The sequence below is a fragment of the Pleurodeles waltl genome, chromosome 5 (genome assembly GCF_031143425.1).
Source record: "Pleurodeles waltl isolate 20211129_DDA chromosome 5, aPleWal1.hap1.20221129, whole genome shotgun sequence".
Classification (NCBI taxonomy): domain Eukaryota; kingdom Metazoa; phylum Chordata; class Amphibia; order Caudata; family Salamandridae; genus Pleurodeles; species Pleurodeles waltl.
The window spans coordinates 437,507,073-437,528,944 of record NC_090444.1 but is presented as its reverse complement, the minus strand read 5'-3'; the positions used below and the strand labels follow the sequence as shown (position 1 = coordinate 437,528,944).

The 21,872-nt window shown below is 46.6% G+C and overlaps 1 protein-coding gene across 7 annotated transcripts in view; it reads left to right on the top strand.

The window, feature by feature from the left end:
- WDPCP (WD repeat containing planar cell polarity effector) overlaps window positions 1–21,872 on the top strand; it is a 2,103,513-nt gene that overhangs the window by 1,485,524 nt on the left and 596,117 nt on the right. For all 7 annotated transcript variants that reach the window (XM_069234220.1, XM_069234221.1, XM_069234222.1 and 4 more), the window contains one exon: window positions 6,645–6,708. In XM_069234220.1, the coding sequence (XP_069090321.1) occupies window positions 6,645–6,708 (64 nt within the window). The remainder of the gene's footprint in view (window positions 1–6,644; window positions 6,709–21,872) is intronic.

The window sequence follows — 21,872 nt, the reverse complement described above, 5'->3', positions numbered from 1 at the left end:
TCGTCCTGAGTTAGTTATGGTGGCAAACCACTCATAACAGCTATAGACTTTACTGGTCTGCAGGGCAATGCCATGCCAGGCACCATAGGCCTGGCATGTATGCTATGAAAAGTTATTACAAAGGAAGTAAGCCTGGATTATTTGTTGTGAAAAGCATATGGTAAAGCTAGTAGGCCTCTAACAGTGGTTTGTTATCACATTATTTTACAGGCCGTAGAAAAGTAGTTACAAGTAATCTCCTAGAATATTGTAGTAGGCAAGGGTTTTAGTGTTGGTCTTCCAGTTTGACAAACCTTGTGAGTAGAATTTGACTGTGATGATTCTTGTTGTGCCCGAGGGGCTGTATATTGTTTGCCAGCTGTAATTTTATACATATGAGTAATATTATAAATGTATGCCTGATTATTGCCATCTTATGCGCTCTTCAGTAGGCCTGTGCTGTATAAAGTGTCAAGCCATTGGCAAAGGCTAGATGCCTTATCAGTTCACTGAGAAACTTTGTCAGATTCCTTAGGTGTAATCTGTTTATAATGAAAAGTTCTGACAAAGCAGGTAGGCCTTATTTAGAGTGAAAAACCTGTGATAAAGGAAATATATTATTTTTTATAAATAATCTGTTTATTCAAGTTCACAACAACACAAAAATAAAGCATTTGCAATACGGCTCATGACTATGTAGTCATCTGGTAAGCCCCATATCCTTATATCCACCGTGTCTTGGTTTAAAAAGTTTCTCTGGCGATTTACAACCGGCAATAGGCTTCTTATTGTGAATTGTTATTATACTATGCTAAATTCCTTAGGCGAGGGTTTTATACATGGAATCTTGCAGACTACCGTAATAGTTAAGGGTTTGGATGTTGGTGACCCTCCTGAGCAGATCATGGGGCTGCGGGTGACAATACAAATATATGCCTTATTGCTTATAATGAAAAATTACAATAAAGGCTGTAGGCCTGACATATTGAGTGTGAAAAACATATGCTAAAATCAATAGCCGTTCAATGGTATATTTTACCACTTCCTTTAAACCACAAGACCATTATAGAATGCTGTTGCTCATAAAGGATCACTGTTTTGTAAGATTGCTAAAATGCTGGTTTTAAATGTGATGGTCATGCTCAAACTTTAAAACAGGTGTAGCAGATGGGCAATACCTCTGCAAAAAGGACACCTGCTTCTGTGGTTAGTTTCTTAATTGCAAGCATTTGCCCATACTGTTTAGATAGCAGCATGTTTTGTTTTTTACTATTTGTATTCTTTTATTTTTTCTTACATATGTTGTTCAGTTTGTGTTTGAGTTATAAAAGTTGTGTCCGTGGGTGAAGGCAAAGATGAGTCAGTGGAAGAATGAAAGAATGCATGAGTGCAAAGATCAATCAATCAATCATGATATTTATAGAGCGCGCTACTCACCTGTGAGGGTCTCAAGGCGCGGGGGGGTCACTGCTGCTCAAAGAGCCAGGTCTTGAGATGCTTCCGGAAGGCGAGGTGATCCTGGGTAGTCCTGAGGTGGGTAGGGAGGGAATTCCACGTCTTGGCTGCCAGGTAGGAGAAGGATTTCCCTCCAGCGTTGGTTCGGAGGATGCGAGGGACGGTGGCAAGAGCGAGGCTGGTAGAGCGAAGATGACGGGTGGGCGTGTAGAAGGTGAGGCGACTGTTGAGGTATTCGCGGCCCTTGTTGTGTACGGCTTTGTGTGCGTGGGTGAGGAGCCTGAAGGTGATCCTTTTGTTGACGGGTAGCCAGTGCAGGTGTTTCAGGTGGGTGGAGATGTGGCTGTGGCGGGGTACATTGAGGATGAGGCGTGCAGAGGCGTTTTGTATGCGCTGCAGACGTTTCTGAAGTTTTGCGGTGGTTCCTGCGTATAGGGTGTTTCCGTAGCCCAGGTGACTTGTGACGGGGGCGTGGGTTACAGTTTTTCTGGTGTCGGTGGGGATCCAGCGGAATATCTTACGGAGCATGCGAAGTGTGTGGAAGCAAGAGGACGAGACAGAGTTGATTTGCTTGGTCATGGTGAGAAGGGGGTCCAGGATGAATCCAAGGTTGCGTGCGTGGTCTGAAGGGGTTGGTGCGGTGCCCAGGGCCGTGGGCCACCAGGAGTCCTCCCAGGCGGACGGGGAGTTTCCGAGGACTTCCGTCTTGTCTGAGTTCAGTTTCAGGCGGCTGAGCTTCATCCATTCTGCAACGTCTTTCATTCCATCATGCAGGTTGGCTTTGGCGGTGGCTGGGTCTTTGGTGGGGGAGAGTATCAGCTAGGTGTCGTCGGCGTAGGAGATGATGTTGATGTTGTGTTTGCGAGCGATGTCGGCGAGGGGGCTCATGTAGACATTGAAGAGAGTTGGGCTGAGTGAGGAGCCTTGTGGGATGCCGCAGATGATCTCGGTGGGTTACGAGCGGAAGGGCGGGAGGTAGACTCTTTGGGAACGGTCCAAGAGAAAAGAGATGATCCAGTCCAGGGCCTGTCCTTGGATGCCGGTGGAGCGGAGGCGTGTTATTAGGGTGCGGTGGCAGGCGGTGTCGAAGGCAGCCGAGAGGTCGAGGAGGATGAGGGCGGTTGTTTCTCCGTTGTCTAGTAGTGTTCGGATGTCGTCGGTGACTGCGATGAGGGCGGTTTCCGTGCTGTGGTTGGCCCTGAAGCCGGACTGGGAGGGGTCGAGCAGGTTGTTGACTTCGAGGAAGTTGGCCAGTTGCTTGTTGACGGCCTTCTCGATGACCTTGGCCGGGAAGGTGAGGAGCGAGATGGGGCGGAAGTTCTTCAGGTCGTTGGGGTCCGCCGTAGGTTTCTTTAGGAGAGCGTTGACTTCCACGTGTTTCCAGCTCTCGGGGAAGGTGGCAGATGCAAACGAGCTGTTGATGATGCTCTGGAGATAGGGGGCGATGCTGGCGTCGGCTTTGTTGAAGATGTAATGTGGGCAAGGGTCCGAGGGGGCGCCGGAGTGGATGGTGTTCATGGTTGTTCGAGTCTCTTCGGTGCTGATGGGTGTCCAGGTGTTGAGGGTGATGGTTGGAGCTACGAGTGGGTCGGTGGGATCTGTGGTCCGAAGCTGTCGTGCAGGTAGGTGATCTTCCGATGGAAGAAGGTAGCGAGGGAGTTGCAGAGTTCTTGAGAGGGCGTGATGGAGTTGGAGCTGGCGTTGGGATTGGAGAGCTCTTTGACGATGTTGAAGAGTTCTTTGCTGTTGTGAGTGTTCTTGTCCAGTCTTTCTTTGAAGGATGCTCTTTTGGTGGAGCGGATCAGCTGGTGATGTTCGCGGGTGGCAGCTTTGAGGGCTGACATATTTTCTGCGGTGTGTTCTTTGCACCAGGTTTTCTCGAGTGTACAGCAGGTTTACTTGGATTCTTTGAGGGCGTCTGAGAACCAAGGAGGTTTCCTGATGTTGGTCTGTCTTGGGAGACGTCTGGGGGGGCGAGGTTGTCAGCGCAGATGGTGATCCATTGTGTGAGTTTGAGGGCTCCGTTGTTGGCGTCTGGGTGATGGCATGTCGGTTATGGTTGAGAGTGGAGATTAGCTGTTCTGTGGAGATTTTGTTCCAGGGTCTGCGGGGGATAGGTTGTGTGAGAAGGTGTTGGGTCTTGCGTCTGAAGGTGAAGTGGACACATCTGTGGTCGGTCCAGTGAATCTCGGAGGAGTGGCTGAAGGATATGTGGTTGCTGGCGGAGAAGATGGGGTAGAGCGTGTGTCCGGCGATGTGGGTGGGGGTGTTCACCAGTTGCTTGAGTCTGAGGTTGGCGAGGTTGTTGAGTAGGGTGGTGGTGTTGGGGTCGTTGTTCTTCTCCAGGTGGAAGTTCAGGTCTCCGAGGAGGATGTAGTCAGGTGAGGCTAGGGCGTGCGGGGAGATTAAATCTGTGATGGATTCGCTGAATGGGGCGCGTGGGCCGGGGGGCCTGTAGATGAGGGTTCCTCTGAGGGTGGTCCTGGGGTCGGTGTGGATCTGGAAGTGCATGTGTTCTGCGGCGAGGAGGGTGTCTTCGGTGAGGTAGTGACGTTGATGGAGCTCTTGTGGATGATGGCGATTCCTCCTCTGATTTGGTTGGTGCGGTCTTTCCTGGTGATCTTGTATCCGTCAGGGATGGCTAGGGAGATGTCGGGGGCCGATGAGGCGTTCATCCAGGTCTCAGTGATGAAGGCAACGTCTGGTGTGGTAGAGTCCAGGAGGTCCCATAGTTCAATGGCGTGCTTGTGGACGGAGCGTGCGTTGATGAGGATGCACTTGAGGTGGTTGTTGGAGCGTGGGCTGGTGGACGGGTTGCAGTCGCGGTGGAAGGAAAGCTTGCATATGTGACAGGCGAAGGGTCCATGGGTGCGTTTCGGACTGACTTGGTAGCAGGTGGTACTTCGTCCGGGGTTGAGTGCGTGGAGGGAGGCGGCGTCGTAGCTGAGCTGGGGGTTTTGGGACCGCTGGGGACCAGGGGTTCTGGCGCTGGGCGCGATCCAGGCGCGGACGGGCTTGCCTTTGGCGCGCCAGCGGCACGGCCGCTGCGCGTCTGCCATAAGAGGGGAGGGGGGAGGAGGGGTCATCTGGGGGGCGGGAGGGAGGACGACGAATGGGAGCGGGGGCGGGGCCGCACGGGTGGCAGCGGCAGGAAAACGGGAAGCGGGGAGGCGGGAAAAGTGCAAGAGTGAAAAGTGGAAGCGAAAGGTGCAAAAGAGAAAAGTGAAAGAGGGAGGAACAGAACAAAAACACTGGCGAAAAGGCGCGGATGGCACGACAGAATAGAGAAATCAGAGGAGGAGAAAGGTCACTGGAAGAGAGAAAAGGACGAGATACACAAGAGGAGGAGAAAGGTCACTGGAAGAGAGAAAAGGACGAGATACACGAGAGGAGGAGAAAGATCACTGGAAGAGAGAAAAGGACGAGATACACAAGAGGAGGAGTAAGGTCACTGGAAGAGAGAAAAGGACGAGATACACGAGAGGAGGAGAAAGATCACTGGAAGAGAGAAAAGGACAAGATACACAAGAGGAGGAGTAAGGTCACTGGAAGAGAGAAAAGGACGAGATACACGAGAGGAGGAGAAAGATCACTGGAAGAGAGAAAAGGACGAGATACACAAGAGGAGAGAAGCTCAATGGAAGTGAGAAAAGGACGAAATACACAGGAGGAGAGAGCGCGAGGCAGAGTGTAAAGGGAGAAAGACACAGAAAGTCACAGGAGGGGAGCCAAGTGGCGAGGAGAGAGAGAGAAGGGAAGGACAGGAGAAGCGCAAAGGAGCACCTACGACTTACCAGAGGTGGCAGGGGCCTGGGCAGGTGGAGTTGCAGCGGCGGGGAAGCGACCTACCCGAGGGTCAAGGGTCGCTGTCTCTGCTGCGCAGCGGCCGCCATAAGAGGGGAGGGGGGGGAGGAGGGGTCAGCTGGGGGGCGGGAGGCAGGAGGGAGGACGACGAATGGGAGCAGGTGGGGCGGGGCCACACGGGTGGCAGCGGCGGGAAGCGGGGAGGCGGGAAAAGTGCAAGAGTGAAAAGTGGAAGTGAAAGGTGCAAAAGAGAAAAGTGAAAGAGGGAGGAACAGAACAAAAACACTGGAGAAAAGGCGCGGATGGCGCGACAGAATAGAGAAATCAGAGGAGGAGAAAGGTCACTGGAAAAGAGAAAAGGACGAGATACACAAGAGGAGGAGAAAGGTCACTGGAAGAGAGAAAAGGACGAGATACACGAGAGGTGGAGAAAGGTACCTGGAAGAGAGAAAAGGACGAGATACACGAGATCTGTGGCAGAATTCATATATGATGACTTATTGAGTGCTTAAACCCATCAGTGACACAAGAGGCACTTTCATTCATAAGCCATACCAACTGGCATTTCCAATGCTTGTTAAAGTTAAGTTATGGAGATTTTTTTTTTTTAAGAATGCAACAAATGGAAAAAAAATGGAACTGCGGGAATCGGACCAGGAACGTCATGACTGAAAACATACTCCCCATGCGTAAGCTATGTGCCTCGTGGTTGAAGAGGATAAGATCCATCTTGTTCTTCCTACTGAGCAATCTTTCCTGTTTTGTATGGGGAGATGAATAAAAAGATTGCTACATTGAAAGTAGCAGTGCCTCCATGTGACATGGCATATTTCAAACTAAAGCGACGGCTGGGAAGCAGTCTAGGAGGCTCCCAGTCCTTCGCAAACGTACAAAATGTTAAAAATTACATTCTTAGAAAAGGAAAGATTTGTTTTAATACATTCTCCTCCCAGCCGAAAAACAGAAAGGTACTATTTTTGGCGGATTTATATATTTTAAAGTGCCTATTTGTGGCGGATGTGTACATTGTGCACTTAATAAATTGCTCTCAGTCACATAGAGGGGGAGCCAGTGACTGAAGTGGGCTGTCCTGTTATACTATGCTGCAAGCTGTAATGGACGGAACAAAGTATGACTGACAATTCAATGACCCAATGAATGAAGACCCGCTGACAAAAAGCCCCTACGTGTATGTATGTAGTCAAATATTTTTTTTCTTCTAAAAACTATAGAAACAAGGTCAAAGGCCAAGCTTTTAAAAAAGAGGTTGCATTGTATCTGTAGCAGTGGACTGCTGACAGAAGTTGCAATAAATGTCAAGAATTTTTGAATTCTGCTTAACCCAAAACGCTGAGAATGACGTTCATCGTCTGAGGTACATTGTGACGCATTTCAATTTTTTGCAGGTATGAGAGATTTGAGAAGGCATTTCTGCTTGCTGTTGACATCGGCGCCTGTGACCTGTTTATGGTAAGTCACTTCCTGTTGAAGATGTTGTTGTCACTGTGATTTCGAGCTCAGCTGAGCTAGTTGTCGGCTTTTGTGCGCATTAAAAAGGATCAGTGTCACTTGCAGTTCTAGACACATGTTGGGGAAGGCATTCTTCTCCTTCGCTTGAATCTTGCCATTGCAAAAAGTGGTCAATAGCCATCGCGCGTCCGTTGACTCGTTGACATTTTCCATACCCTGGTCCAAAGAACGCAGCATATTTTCATGGCGTTACATTTGACGCTCTTGCCCTTTTCATCTGGTGTGTTTAGATGGGGCACACGGCATCTTTCTCTCTAATAAGCTTAAATGCCTCTAATCTATTCTTTTAAGAAGTACAGCTGCAGAATCAGAATACAGGGCAGGCCACGTCCCGTGCACCCTCAATGCCCCCAGTGGTCTTTTAGGTTTCTGTGAAGAGTGACAAATTATGAACGCTTCCACAGGTACTTTTAAAACAACAAAGCTGTAACGCGGGCCCGAGGGGGTTTTACATTTCATTCCCTCGCCGCACCTCCCATTTAATTAGCTACTGAAGATAAATTAACTAGCTGTTAAAAGGTTCTGTGTGCAGGCCCGGCGTGACACAGCCCTCGCGCCACCATGCAATGAGGTCAGACAGATGGACAAAGACTAGAAGGCTTTTCTGATTGCTCAGCAGGGGCGCAGACCCCTGCAGCTGATTTCACTGTTTTCAGAGAAACAATAGGAAAAAAAACTGTTGACAAGAAATTCGCAAGCTCTCAGTTGCCCGACTTTTGCACAGTGGAGACATCCGTTTGAATTATGCAAACGTTAATATTAGTTATGCTATTAAGCGGCTTCCCCAGCTAGTTTGATCCTAATATTCAAATTATAAATTAAACTAGAGGAGCAAATCCCTCCTTTATTTCACTTCTGAAAATCTCTTGCCAAATGTTCAAAAGGCCCCATAAACCTTGTGTGTTTTTTCCAAACTCTAATCATGTGGAGTGGTTGGTCTAATTGCCAGTACATGTATACTATGACAAATATTTCAGAGTGTCCCTTCAAAGAACATGATAAAAGCCTAATCTCCTTCACGCTTGTGCTAATGCAGATTCCTGACAACTTGAGCACTCCTCCCCAGAGTCGGGAATCTGGGGGGGAGGGGAGGGGTTGTCGAAAGTAGCGAAAGTGTTGCAAGTTCTTACAATTAAATAATATGATGTCGTTGTATCAGGGACCCATAAAAACACACATTCACCATTGTTCGGTTAACAGTGTTTACATTACAGCTCTGAGAACAGGTGTGCATTATTTCAAGTATGATTTTCATTTGCACATTGATGAGAGGTAATTTAAAAAAGAAATTGGGGATGAGACAGAACTAGCCCTGCTGGGAGGCGACCTCCATTCTAGTTGCAGGTCAGCTAGAACCGCAGACGTCAACAGAGGGGAGATTGGTGTAGTTCTCCTGACTCTATTTTGGAGGCCCTGGGGGAGCCGCCCATGCCCCAGCACTAGCTGGAGAGTTGGCCTTCCCTGGGGCAGTCAGCATCGCACAGGCCAGTATAAGTCCTCCAAAGCCTGTGACCAGTGCTTAATTTGTAAATAAAAACATACCGGTGCCCAAAGCTGCTGCAAATAAATGTGCGAGCACCGAATACTGAGGCAGCTAAATCCTGAAGCCATCTTGGGCCTCTTTAATCAATTTATAGCTGCTTCCTGCCCCTTCAGCTCACTCTTGCAGCTTTCTGCTTTCTCCCTTTGTGAGACGTTTTCGTTTTTCTCTTCCTCCGTCTTTCCTATATGTGTCTTTTGCTTGCAGTAACAGCCTTAAGACAGAAAAATAAGTGCTGGCCCTAAAAAATTAGTGCTGGTGCCTGCACCAGAAAGCACTGGCTCAAATTAAGCACTGCCTGTGCAGGCATAGAGTATGAAGAACTTTAGATGCTAATTCAGAGGAGGCTCTGCCTGACCTGGAGACTGGTAGAGTGTGCTAAAGCTGGTGGATTACTCCTGTCGCCTATGAATGTGGCTGTGACTGAAAAGCGCAAAGAGGGGAGCTGTCCCTTCCTTTATCTAGCCTGGTCAGGAGCATTGGCTTTGTTGCTCTGTGAAATGAATGCGCAGTCTACCTACACCTTTTTTTTAGGAGGTTATGTTTTAAGCAGGGCCAGCTTTAGGGCGGTGCGAGTGGTGTTGACCTCGGGGGTGGGGGAAGTGCTGTGTTTTGCAATAACCTATGAAACTTGAGATTTAAAAGCATCTGCTGTAAAAGTTCCTTTTGCGTCAAGCCTTCAGGAAACAATTAAAATGACAAGATACTTCTTGTGATAAATGTTCCTGCAAGGGAGAGAGGTGGGAGTTTTGTCTAGTGGCAGTTTTGACTCGCCATAAAGTAGCGTAATGGGTTAATATGCCTGCTGCAAAGAACAGACTGTATTTTATGTGGATAACTGAGTGCATTAGTAAAGCCATCCTTTACAAGCGCTTTCAAACAAATGAAATGTATTTGAAAGGGGGCTATGGAGAGATGACACATTCGTCGGGTGGTAGTGAGTGAATCTGAGGATGTAGTCATGGGTGGGGGTGCCAAAATACTGTTGCACAGGGCGCCACCAGTTCTAAAGCCAGCACTGGTTTTAGGGCATGCATTCCTGGATTCCCTTGATATACTGGAAACTGTCGGGGAGCAGAACCAACATGCACCCTGAGGAGATAGATGTTTTTTCTACAAGAGGTCTGCCAAGGGATGGCAGTGTACTTTTGAAGTTGGAGAGAGAAGAAATGTATTGAGGGAAAGGTGACATTGATGAAGGGTAAACTGGAGCCAATGGAGGGCTGACTGAAGGGTATTGAGCGGTCGATAAGTTCATCCTACAGGAATATAGTAGTTATTGAAACAGAGGTAATTGAGCTCTGAACAAATAGTTTTCAGAGTTTCATGTATATGCAGTTGATTGTGTGGCATAACTGGAGACAAAGATTGAATCCATAACGGAACCATGCGTGGCTGGCTAATCTACTGGGGTTTTCCTCAATCCAACAAGGAGATACTTTAAACAAAATGGTCCAAGACATGCTATATTGTGACATCTTGCCAAGAGAGGCAGAACCTGTCTCTGTGCAAAGTGTGTACTGGATTCCCACCCAGGGTCCAGCAGGTACCTCTGTGAAGGATGGGACTGCAATAGAAGTGACTTTGAAGGCAGAGGGAAAGGAGTTACTGAGAGATGTATTGATCTTCAAGATAATTCTCTTTGAGCATGCAGGAAATCTGATAGAGACTTCTAGCCGCAGATTCCTTATCTTAGAATATCCCCAGTCATCAGACTGGATCCAGAAGATTTTCAAGCAGTACCCCTGTGTGCAAGTAGGTGGCGTTGTTTGTCTGCGTCATCAACACTGGAAGTGACGTGCGCAATACCTTATAGATGCAGCGCTACCTCGGCGTGCTGACGTCAGTTCTTTCCTTTCCACACCACATAGTGCTGATCTGGTCTGGGCTACTCCTCAGTTGTTTTTTGACTGGTCTGTTTCAACTTTTTGTAGAACCTTTTTGAGATTTTCATCCCCTGGTTTGAGGATGTCACCAAAGAAACAGACTGGTTTCAAACCATGTTAGCCTGTCATAGGCAGATGTCGGTGACAGGTACTCATTTGGTATGTTTGTGGTGTCTGGAACTGAGACACAACTCCAAGGCTTTTGAGGACTTCCGCACCATGCACCCCAAGGTGCTGAGGGAGTGATCCCTCAAGCTCCACGCCACCCTACATCGATCGACTCCTCAACACTCAAGGTCCTGTTTGCGAGCCCCACCTGACATTCATCATCGCATTCAGAGTCATTGGGGGAGGCGGGTAGATCCCACAAGCACTAGAAGTCGAAAAAATCTGAATTCCTTTTAATTTCACAGCATCCATCAAAGTCATCTTACGAGAGAACATCAGCGCTCCAGGCCCTGCAAGTCTGCTGCACCTGATTCTGGGTCTGCTCTGCGCTCCCTGATTTTCCCAGAGTGACCCCCGCCCAACTAAAATAATTTTATGCGGCCATGCACCTGAGTGTTAAGGGCCCCGGCTCCTCTGAAGTGCCTTTGGGCCCCATAGGTGCAGGACAGGCCCCCTACTGAGACCATGCCGGTGGGGTCACCCTAGTACTATTTGGGTTCTAGGAATCCTTTGCTGGATCTGGAGTGAAGCTGCCAGCAAGACTGAGATCTTCCTCTGCCCCTGCTCCAGTGCTGACGCCGCCAGCGCCCATAGGCGTCCTCATCATTATTCCTGACTCCAACACAGAGCAGAGTGAGCATCTGACGCTATTCCCAGAGCGGAGCCAGTGCCTTACTTGATGGATAGGCCTGGTGAGGGAAACATTTGGGAAGGTCTGTGGATCCTAATGAAGATGAACCAGTTGAGGAACAGGACAACTGGAATGAGGAACTGGATGATGACAATGAGTTGGACACCTCACCTGACACCGGCCTGGTTTCCACTTCCTAATGGTACTGAGGAGGGAGCCTACTTTGCTATGGGGATGTGCAGTGTGTCTGAGGTCCTGGATCTTAACCTACCCTCAGTGACAGTCAAGACTAATGTCTTGATGGAGGTGCTTAAGCTGGTATTCACGCCCACTGAACCCTTACTCCCATTTAATGAAGCCCTTATGAATGTCCTACTTGGGGCCTAGCCCAAGCCTTGCGCAGAGGCTTCTGTGAATAGGACTACTGCCCGCCGTCATCTCCCCGCTCCTGAGGATCCAGGTTTTCTTACCCATTGCTTTACTTTAGAGAGCTTGGTGGTGCAAGCCTCCTCATCCCATATCGATCCTGGTGTGTTCCTTACCATTTCACGGGTAAGGAAACCAAAAGGCTGGACACCTTCAGTAAGAGAATGTTCTCTTCCACCAGCCTGGCACTGCCATTGGTTAACACTGCATGCCTATTGGGCGGTTATTCCAATACACTATGGGATTTGGTTGTGCAAATGTTGCCCATGCCTCTCGCTGGCTGTTGCCTTTGGGAGGGATGCACCTAAGTTCGCTATCCGATGTGGGCTTGGCATGACCAACTCACTTGGTGGAGCAATTTCATCGTTAGTGGTCTTGCAGCACTACGCCTGGCTGAGAGCTTCTGGCTTTTCAAGGGATGGCCAGGCTTCCCTCATGGATATGCCCTTTGATGAGTTTAGCTTTTTTGCAAATATAGTCAGTGCTGGAGTGCTTCAAGGATAGCAGGGCTACTGATAGGTCCTTGAGCTTGTCTTTGGCCCCTTGGCAACCCCAATCTATCTTCTGCCCCTTTCGTGGTCACAAATGGATTCTCTAACCTTATCCCTACTCTCCCAGCCACCGTGGACTGCAGGCTTCCCAGCCTTTTCATAGCTGAGGGCACGTTTACCGTTGATCACATGGGACAGGCAGCCAGTGATCTAGTCAGCATCTCCACCAGCTGCTGACTCCAAACCTCTTTAGTCTATCCTCAGACCATCTTAGACATCTAGTGGGAAGCAGGATACGCCATCACCTGCCCCACTGGCGGTCAGTAACATCCAACTGTTGAATGCTTCAGATAGGCCAAAGGGGTTACTCCCTCCCTCCTCTGTCGGACAACCCATGCCACCCACTTATGGTCAGCTGGCGGAGGACATTTCTCCTTGCTCGGTCAAGAAGTGGTAGCTCTCTTGGACAAGGGAGCCCTAGAGAGGGTGCTTGCATCAAAAGTAGGTTGTGGTTTTTTTTCCAGCTACTTTCTGGTGCCAAACAAGGGTGGAGGATTTGGTCCTATACTGGATCTGCACCTTCTCAACCTCTTATTAAAAAAGGAGAAGTTCAAAACGCTTATGCTTGTCCAGGTTTTGTCAGCTGTGGACCCTGAAGACTGGCTGGCAGCTTTGGACTTGCAGGTCGCATATTTCCACCTCCCTGTTCTACTGCCTCACAGATGCTATCTGCAGTTCACAGTGTGCCAAGAGCACTTTCAGTTTTCTGTACTACCTTTCAGCCTTACTAGCGCCCCTTAGCTGTTCACCAAGGTGATGGCAGCTCATCTGAGGAGGCTGGATATTTCAGTCTTCCCCTACTTTGATGCTTGGCTTTTGCAGGTGGGCTTGCCCTAGGCAATTGTCACCTACCTTCATACTATGGTGAACCTCTTGCACTCACTGGGGGTCACTGTCTACATGCCATTGGTATGACACCCTCTCAGAAGCTCCCTTTCATTGTTACTGTTCTCGACACAGCGTAGGCTTAGACTTATTCTCCTGAGCAGAGAGTCTAGGATATTCAGGCTGTGATTCTGATGTTTCAGCCTCTATCCTGGATTTTGGTAAGACTGATTCTGAGGCTGTAGGGTCTCCTGTACCTGCTGATGACACATGCCAACTAGTATATCCAGGTTCTGCAGTGGGACCTGAAGGCGTAGTGGTGCAGCCTCAGGGGAGTCTCTTTGACATGGTCCATATCTCAGAGGGAACTGCCAAATACCTGCAGTGGTGGCTTCCGAAACATGATTGGGCCAGTGGCAGACCACTCTCCCTTCCCCAACCTAATCTGGCAGTATTGACATATGTGTCACTCATAGGCTGGGGCTGCTACCTTCGATAGGTCGAGCTCAGAAGACACTGGTCTCCTATGGAATCCTGTTGGACCTTTGGGCGATTTGCTTGGCATTAAAAGCCTTTCTTTCTTTGATGAAGAAAAGGCTGGTTCAGGTGCTCACAGTGAACATCACCGCCAAACAGTACTGCAACAAACAGAAAAGAGGAGGGTTGTGGACCCTGTGTCAAGAGGCCCTGCGCCTCTAGACATGATTGGAACTACAGGGCACTTCCTAGGCGGTTCAACACCTGGCAGGCTGTCTGAAAACCTGAAAAGATGAACTCAGCCAAAGATGCCTAGCGGATCACAAGTGGCAGCTCCATCTGGAGGTGATGCAAGGTCTCTTTCAGCAGTTAGGAGAGCCTTGGTTAAATTTGTTTGCCACCGCTGAGAATGCACAATGCCAGTAGTTTTGCTTGTTGGAGTTTCCAAGGTGGCACTCTCACGGAGACTCATTTTGTCTTGAGTGGAAGCCTGTCCTCCTGCCCACCAATACCACTCCTCTCCAGAGTTCTTAAAAAGATGAGGGGTAACTGGGCCTTAGTCATTCTTATGGCTCTGGATTGGGCACGGAGAGTCTGGTATCTCCATCCAGTCAGGCAACCTGTTTGCAAGGAGCTTCAGTTGCAGCAATAGGGCAGGCTTCTGCACCTGAACTTGGGCGCCCTCCACCTGCATGTGTGGAGATACAGCTGCAACAGTTGACAGCTTTCTACCTTCCACTCAAAATCTGTGATGTTATTGTGGCATCCAGGTGTCCCTCAGCCAACTCAGTATACGCCTACCATCGAGGCAAATTTGTGTCATGGTGTGCTTCCACAACATTGAACCCCTTTCTGCACCTTTATCCAAGGTTATTTTGTTTGCCCTATCTTTGGCTCATTAGGACTCAGCTGTTGGCACCATCAGAGAGTATCTTTCTGCAATCTCTGCATTCCTGTGGTTGCAGGACCAACGTTATATTTTGAAAATCCCCTGTTGTAGCCAGGATCCTTAAAGGTCTGCAGCATATTTCCCCGAATGTCATTTATCATGCCTCAGTGGGACCGCAACCTTGTTCTCACTTTCCTGATGTGTACGCCATTTGAACCCTTGCACAATTGCCCTCTTCTGCTGCTGACCATTAAAAGTGCCTTTTTAGTCACAATTACATAAGTTGGGAGTGTCAGTAAGTTGCAGACCCCCTCTGTGCACTGTCCCTACTCCTTTTACTCTGAGAAACTGGTCCGCCGGACACATGCCTACTTCCTACCGAAAGTTGTCCTTCCCTTCCATGTAGGCCAGAACATTACATTACCTACCTTCTTTGCTCCACCTCGCACCCTTCAAAGAGGAGGAAGAGACACCATTGTCTGGACTCAAAAACAGCATTGTTGTTCTACATTTGTCTCACAAAAGAGTTTTGGGAGATTGATCAACTCTTTGTGGGCTATGTTGGAGTTAAAAAAGGGAAGGCTGTGCCGAAGCTGACCTTCTTGCGATGGATCGGTGTGCGCATTAAGATCTGCTATGCATTGGCCAAGAAACATTCCTGAGGGCTTCTGGGCTCACTTTACCAGGGCCAAGGCTGCGACCACTGGGTTAGTGTGCAGCGTTCCTCTCCTGGACATCTGGCAGACTGCGATGTGGGCACACGTTCACAAAACATTACTGCCTGGACAGTCAGTTCTATTGTGATGGGTTCAGTCCTGCATGACTTTATGATCTAAACGGGCTCTCAGATCCATCTCTCGGGAGCTATTGCTTGGGTATCTATTCTAAGGTAAGGAATCTGCGACTAGAAGTCTCTAGCAGATGAACAAGTTACCTTTGGTAAAGCTATATCTGGTAGAGTCTCTATCTAGCTGAAGTTTCCTTACCTACCTTCCCATACTCCTTGTTCTGCGAACCAGTTAAGGTGTAAGGGACATAATTTCTAGGTCCTTAGTCTTTCCACACCAGTGGTCAGGTCTCATCATGGCTCCATGGTCCTGGCGTGGAAAGTCACGAAAGTAACTGGCATGAGCGCACCAAGGTGGCGCCTACATAGGTTCGTGCACATCACTTCCGATGCGGATGCTGCTGTTGTGGAGCTGAACAACACAAACTGTCGGCACACCAGGGCACTGCTTCAAAATCTTCCGGACCCAGTCTGATGCCTGGGGATATTCTAAGGCAAGGAATCTGCGGCTACATAGTCTCTACCAGATGAGGCATTAGTGAAGGTATATAACTTGTTCTTCATGTCGGGGGATGAATGGGGTGTTGAATGTTTGTTCTGGGGATAGATCCGTGGTGTTTATCCTTGCTTGTGTGGAATGGAATTCAGACTTCACTAAGTCACTATGAATGCAACATGGTTATGTGTGCTTTGTCTTCTTCCCCTGTTACAGCCTTGTAGGTTGGTGTGGATGGGTCAGGTTATTTAAATGTTATGTGTGTGTAAGTGATTGGGTTGTAACTTAAAATGTTAGAGTAATGACATTTAAATATGAATGTTTCTCTCTTATTTGTGTTCCCTGAGTGACATAATTTAACTTTTATGTGTTCGTCAGTATCCAGAAGCCTGTATCCAACAAGTTTTGCTCTCAATAACAAGTTATTTTTTCATGAGAAAAGCAATTTGGTAGCTGGGCTAGGCTGTGTATCCAGGTGACCTGGCTTTGGATTCTGGCATACCAATGGGCATCTAAGTTATCTGAGTTGCCAAAATAATTGTATCCTCCGTGTTTCAACATTCCTGCTGTGGCCCTAAGTTGAACCACCTTTTTTTCTCACAGTGTGCCCGATTTCAGAAACAAATATTCAGTTTAATTCACTTTCAATGTTTTCTCTCACTCTTTCTGTTTAGTGTTTGCATTTTATTCCATTCAACCAGTAGCTGCCTACAAATGTATCGCTTTATAAAAAAGCATGCTGTTACTGAGACCTCCATTTTATCTGTAACACCCCGCTTTTGCCGGAATCGTGTGGCCCTTCTCCTGGCAGATGTTGAATTTTCATTAATGCCATGACTGATATATATCCTCCCCCTCCCCCATTTGTGGCAGCTCTGCTTGTCAGAGGATTTAGAAAGAAGCGGCAAGTGAAGGAGCCGGTGGAGGCAGGGGCACAGCTTCGCCCCTATGATTGGTGGGGTGTGAGCTGCAGATTTTCCAAAAGATAATGTTGAAATATATTATATAACAAGCAGGACGCATGAGAGCGGCAGAAGGGACACTGGAAAGGTAGAGGAGTGTGGATTGGCAGGAACACTAATTGAGAGAAAATGTAATATTTTGTAAAATAACTAACATTTTTTAGGACTTTCAAAACAGAGAGAGGGAGGGTGTGTGTGTATTTGTCTTTGTGTATGTAAATATTCATGTGAAGTCGGACAGACACCTCACCATACCCGACTGAAAGCCCCTGCAACCAGCTATTTATCAGAAAAAAAGATTTATTAGGGGGGTGTAAAACTCCAAACACCCCCTGAAGTTACGCCCCTAGGTGGAGGAGCCCCTCCCCCCCCCCAGGACTCACTGTGGAGTAGGGAGCAGGGAATATGTCTTAACAGCATTCACTCCTATGGACCTAAACTTTATTCAGAATTCTTAAAATATATTTTACTGTGATTTATACATCAAGAAAAGACCGAAATAACACGTAGAAAAATACCTAGAAAACGCCTAGAAGGTAAAAAAATAATAACTATAAAGTAGATCTTGAGTGAAAAATAAGAAGACAGTATTTCTATGATTTCACTTTCCACTTTGACATTGATACAGGAACCCAACCCCAGGACAAACTAGCACTAAACAACCCTGTGACATTGTGAGGCGTTATAGATCATACATCACATCTTTAAAAATGAATGGATGCACTTCCATAAGTTAGCAGTCACTGCACATTTATAAACCTATTTATTCAACGTCATCTCTACCTTTTCAAAGGGCAAGGAAGTAGTGCTTAACAAGCTCTGAAAAACAACAATCAATGCACAATTTAGATTGTGCACCCCAGTATCTCCACCAAGCCCTCACAAAGCAAAGCCAGTGGACCAATATATTCCCAGAATAGAGTGGCAACACTGTGGCAGTAGGAGACTCCAAGATATTCTAATGATACTTGCCCCTCTCCTAGATGATGTGGGTGAACTTTGTGCACTTTGATTAAGTAGATTGTGGCTCTGTAGGGCTACAACCCTGGATTGGTTGTTATCTTAGGAAATGAAAGTATGCGTAGGGTAATCAACACTGTTGGGACATTGGGTTGGACTTGAAATGTTTTTTCTAGCTTAGCTTTCCTTTTTGGTCTGCTCCTCTAACATGGACTCCCCGGCTATTTAGTATTTAAGAGATTGCACATTTTCCTCCTGGACTATACCTGAACATGTAGAAGATGAGCTTTCCTGAAGTTCTCTTGAGCCTCTCTTCCCACTTATCTCAGATGCAGTAGAACAGTAGAGAAAAATCAAGCATTAACACCTATACATAGAACACGTCACCTGAGGAATTCCCATGTGAATGAGTGGGTTAAGTTGTGCTGTAGGTCACTCTGAATTATTAAGTGTGAATGAGAAGAGAAAATTAAATTCTGTAGAAGGTGAAAAAGGTAGGGAATTTGAGAATCATTCACTTATTTTCATGGATTTTTTGTAACACATTTTATCTTTTCTCCCAAATAATATCATGGACACATTATATGTTTGAGTTATCTGCATTGCAATAATACATATTTACGTAACAGAATATATAGCTCTCTTGAATTGACTGTGTAATGAGGCAGTCCATCTCATTTTCCTAGAGTTCGGCCATGGTCCTTCAGGACCCTTGAGTGCCTAAGAGGTTCCCAATGTCTCTCTATAGTTTTAAAACCATTCAATCTTTGTCCATTTATTTGAACATCCTTTGCCTTCGTAGATATGTTTTTCTGTGCTAATGCACCAGTCCACGTCCTCTTTCCACCTGGGCAGATCTGGGGAAAGTACCAGCCCCACATTTGATGGCAGTATTTCTCTTGGCTCTCATTAGGCGCAGAATATTTTAGAAGAGAAAAGTGGGAGATTTCTGGAAAAAGATCGGGAGAATGTATTTCTTCCTTAGACTTCTATTGGGGCCTGAATCGGGTTACTGGTATATATGGAATTTTCAAGTCTGCTGCTACAGGATCATATAGTATATACGCAAAAGTATGTTTTTTTTCCTTACCTCTCAAGAGCACGGAGAGAGCACTGTGGCAGGCTGAGAGAGAATGATGCAAGTTTTGTGCACTGGCCTGCAGGAGCAGGTTACTGGCAGTGCATACTTCAAGTTACACAAGACCAAGCCCTGTCAGCTGAAACCCGCAGAGGAATTGGGTTTTTACATGCAGGAATTGGGAGGTGGATAGACTAACCTTGAAATCGGTAGTCTCCCACCTGAAACGGGAGAGTTGGCATGTATGTTTCTAATGTGTTGTCAGGCCTCGGTCTTCCGCGTATGTTGAGCATGGCCATTTTGTGTGTGTCATCTATATGGTCCACAGTGACATATCTCAGGTAGACCCTTACCCCCTCTCAGTAGGGTCCTATCTCAGGGCGTAGCCATAGAATATGCCAAAAGGTAGCCTTTTGACCCCAGCCAGTGGCTCTGTGGTCTGAGCGTATTTTCCCTCTTTTCATTAGTGTCCCCTCCTGTATAATGGAATGTGTGTAATATACGCAGTTGTACTAATCTAATTCCAGCACGTATTGAGATTTCTCTGGGGGGCTTTCAGTGTTACCTCCTACTCTTCCTCTTTCATTTCCTCAATATATTTTCCTCAATCAGATCTAAAAAAAAACAACAAAAAAAAAAACAGGAAATTGGGGGAGTGGTAAATGATTTTTCTGGTACATCAGGGAAATGGTGTTTTTGAGAGGAGGCTCCATGAGGAGGCGTTCTTTTAAAGGGGAGACTCTTTCAATCATGCCCTTCTCAAAGTGACGTAACCGAGCATGCCCCAGCTGTAGGTATCTAAAGCCCTTTGCTCTGCCATCTGATAGTCCTCTTGAAGGGAGTTCTAAGGGACCGGCTTCCATCTTTCCATAAGTCACCTAATTTACAGATTCCATTATGGCCCTCACCTAAAAAAAAACAAAAAAAAAGGTGAGTCTCCCCACCTCTGAGTGTTCTGCTGTCTCATAAAGGGTTTTCGTTAGTCAACACCCTTGCCTATCTTAGGTACTTAGATGTCTCCTGTCATGCCTTTAATACTACCTGCGAATGCATGGGCAGAACCGTCAGTGGTGTAGCTCTGTATGGCGCTCCCAGATAGCACCTGTTTAACATGGCTCTCTGATCTCCTCATTAGAATTATTCTTACCGTGGTGCAAAGGCCCATTCATTGACTACCACTAACTGTAAAGCCCAATCATATATCTGAATGTTTGTGAGTGTGAAATCTCCTTCGTATACTCCTCTTCTAAATTTAGTGAGATGAAATTGTGTGCAAAATAACAATGGATTGGGATGTGGCCCAAGTAATTACCGGTGTCTGGGAGAGTTCAAACATTCCATCCATCATTTTTTTGTATACTTTCCTTCTTTCCATAGCACATGTCTAGTTTTTGCCTCTGATTTCCTGAAAATTTTGTTAGGTATGCTGAATGGCATATTTTGAAGAATGTAGAAGAATTTAGCTAGGGTCACCATTTTAAAGATTGTGACGCAGCCAAGTAGTGACAGTGGCATAGTTCTCCAAGTTTAATACCTTTGTTGAACTTACCTAGGAGGATGTGTCAATTCTGGCAAGAAAGGTTTCAGCATCACTAAAAGTGTAGATACCTGAGTATGTCAAGCCCACAACTGCTTTTGTTTTCCCTGTATTAACAATTCTAGGGCCACCCTGTCAACACATAAAGGAGGGATTTCTCCCAGTTTATTATGTATCTAGAATAGTTACCAAAGATTGAGAACATCTGTAATAGTCTGTCGGCTGTGTAAAGTATAAAAGGGTGTCATCAGCTTTTGTTCCACCCCTCCTCCCAGCACAGGCCTGACACCAACATATTCCCTCAAATCAAGCAAGCCAGCAGCTCCAGTGCTTTTGCAAAAATCATGGGAAAGGATGGACATCCCTGTCTTGTGCCCATTTCCAGAAGATTTAGTTCTGGCCAGGTGTTGTTTACTTTTAACCTTGACATCAGTTGCTGATACAATAGTTCAATCAGTCCCTATATTATGGGCCATTTCCTATTCTTTCCAGCACTCCAAGTAAATATAGCCACTCTAGTGTATCAAATGCCTTGGTGGCATCCAAAGACAGCACCACTGTTGGCTCATCTATCCCTTTCATACTCCCCATGCATCCACAGCGCCACCTCAGATTAAGCCTGGATCCCACTGTTGGAAATAAATCCCAACTGGTCTGGGTGCACCAGGTCCACTATCATTTAACTCAGTCTTGAGGGCAATACTTTAGTCAGTATCATATTTTCTGCATTGAGCGGGGCACATTTATTGGGTTGTTTACGTTACTTGAATATGTTAACAGTAGTATCCAATTGCTGGTCATAGGGGAGTATTCTTAATTATTTCGCTACTAGGAATATTTGGCACATACGTGGGGAGAGGATGCTAGTTATACTTTTGTATATAATGCTCTAATGACCTGGCTATTTTGTATTGGTCTGGCTCCTCTTCCTGAGAGAGGGTCTTTAAAAATTGATACATATCACAGGATGTTTTGTTAGTGGATTTATATAAATTACTGTAATATTTTGCAAACTGCATTGCACTTGGTCACTTCCCTCTAATTTGAAGCTTCAGAGGAAAATTGAGTTCCTGTACCCAGCTCCTATTACGTTTTCTTCCCCATCCAAGCCAGAAGTTGCCCTGCTTTCTTCCCCACCTCGTACAGCCTCTGTTGAGAGGCAAGGAATGCAGGTCGGGTGTCGTCCTCAACAAGGTCACGGTACTGTTGTTGCTCCATGCATGGCTGATGGCCAAGTTGGTAGTTCCTGGATAATTGGAATTCTGATTCCAACCTAAGAATTTTGTTCTTGAGTTTGTCCATCTGCCTCATGGACATTTTTGCTCTACAAAAACGTTCCACAAATTTATGCTTAAAGAGAGACACAATTGCCAGTTTATTGAGATGGTTGCATGAGGTAATACATGTGCAACCAGGAGATCTTTTCCAGATTATACAGTGTATGTTGGAAAGTAGAAAATCCAAGAAAATCGAGAACCCACTTTAAAGATATCGAGGTTATTATAGTGTCTCAGTTCATATTCAAGAAATGATGCATCGGATTCGCAGGTTCAGTTTTGGTGCATTTATTAATTTAGTGCATTTAAGTTTTCTTGGGGGATACAAGAAGAGACAGCCAACATGTGTTTCACCCCCTTGTGGTGGGTTCACCTGGGGCTTTTTCAAGGCTGCAGGTAACAAACAGAAATCAACTTAGGGTAATAATACTATAGAGATTGATAGATTGAAATGTAAGTGAGAAAGCTAAAAAGGTGGCACCCATTAATTCAAAGTGGTGAATCTACGAAAAGAAAAAGGATATTAGATGGTGATCATATCCAAGTGGTATTCCCGTAGCCTAGCCCAAAGTGGTGAAAAGGATTAGAAATAAATATTTGTGACAGTTGATATC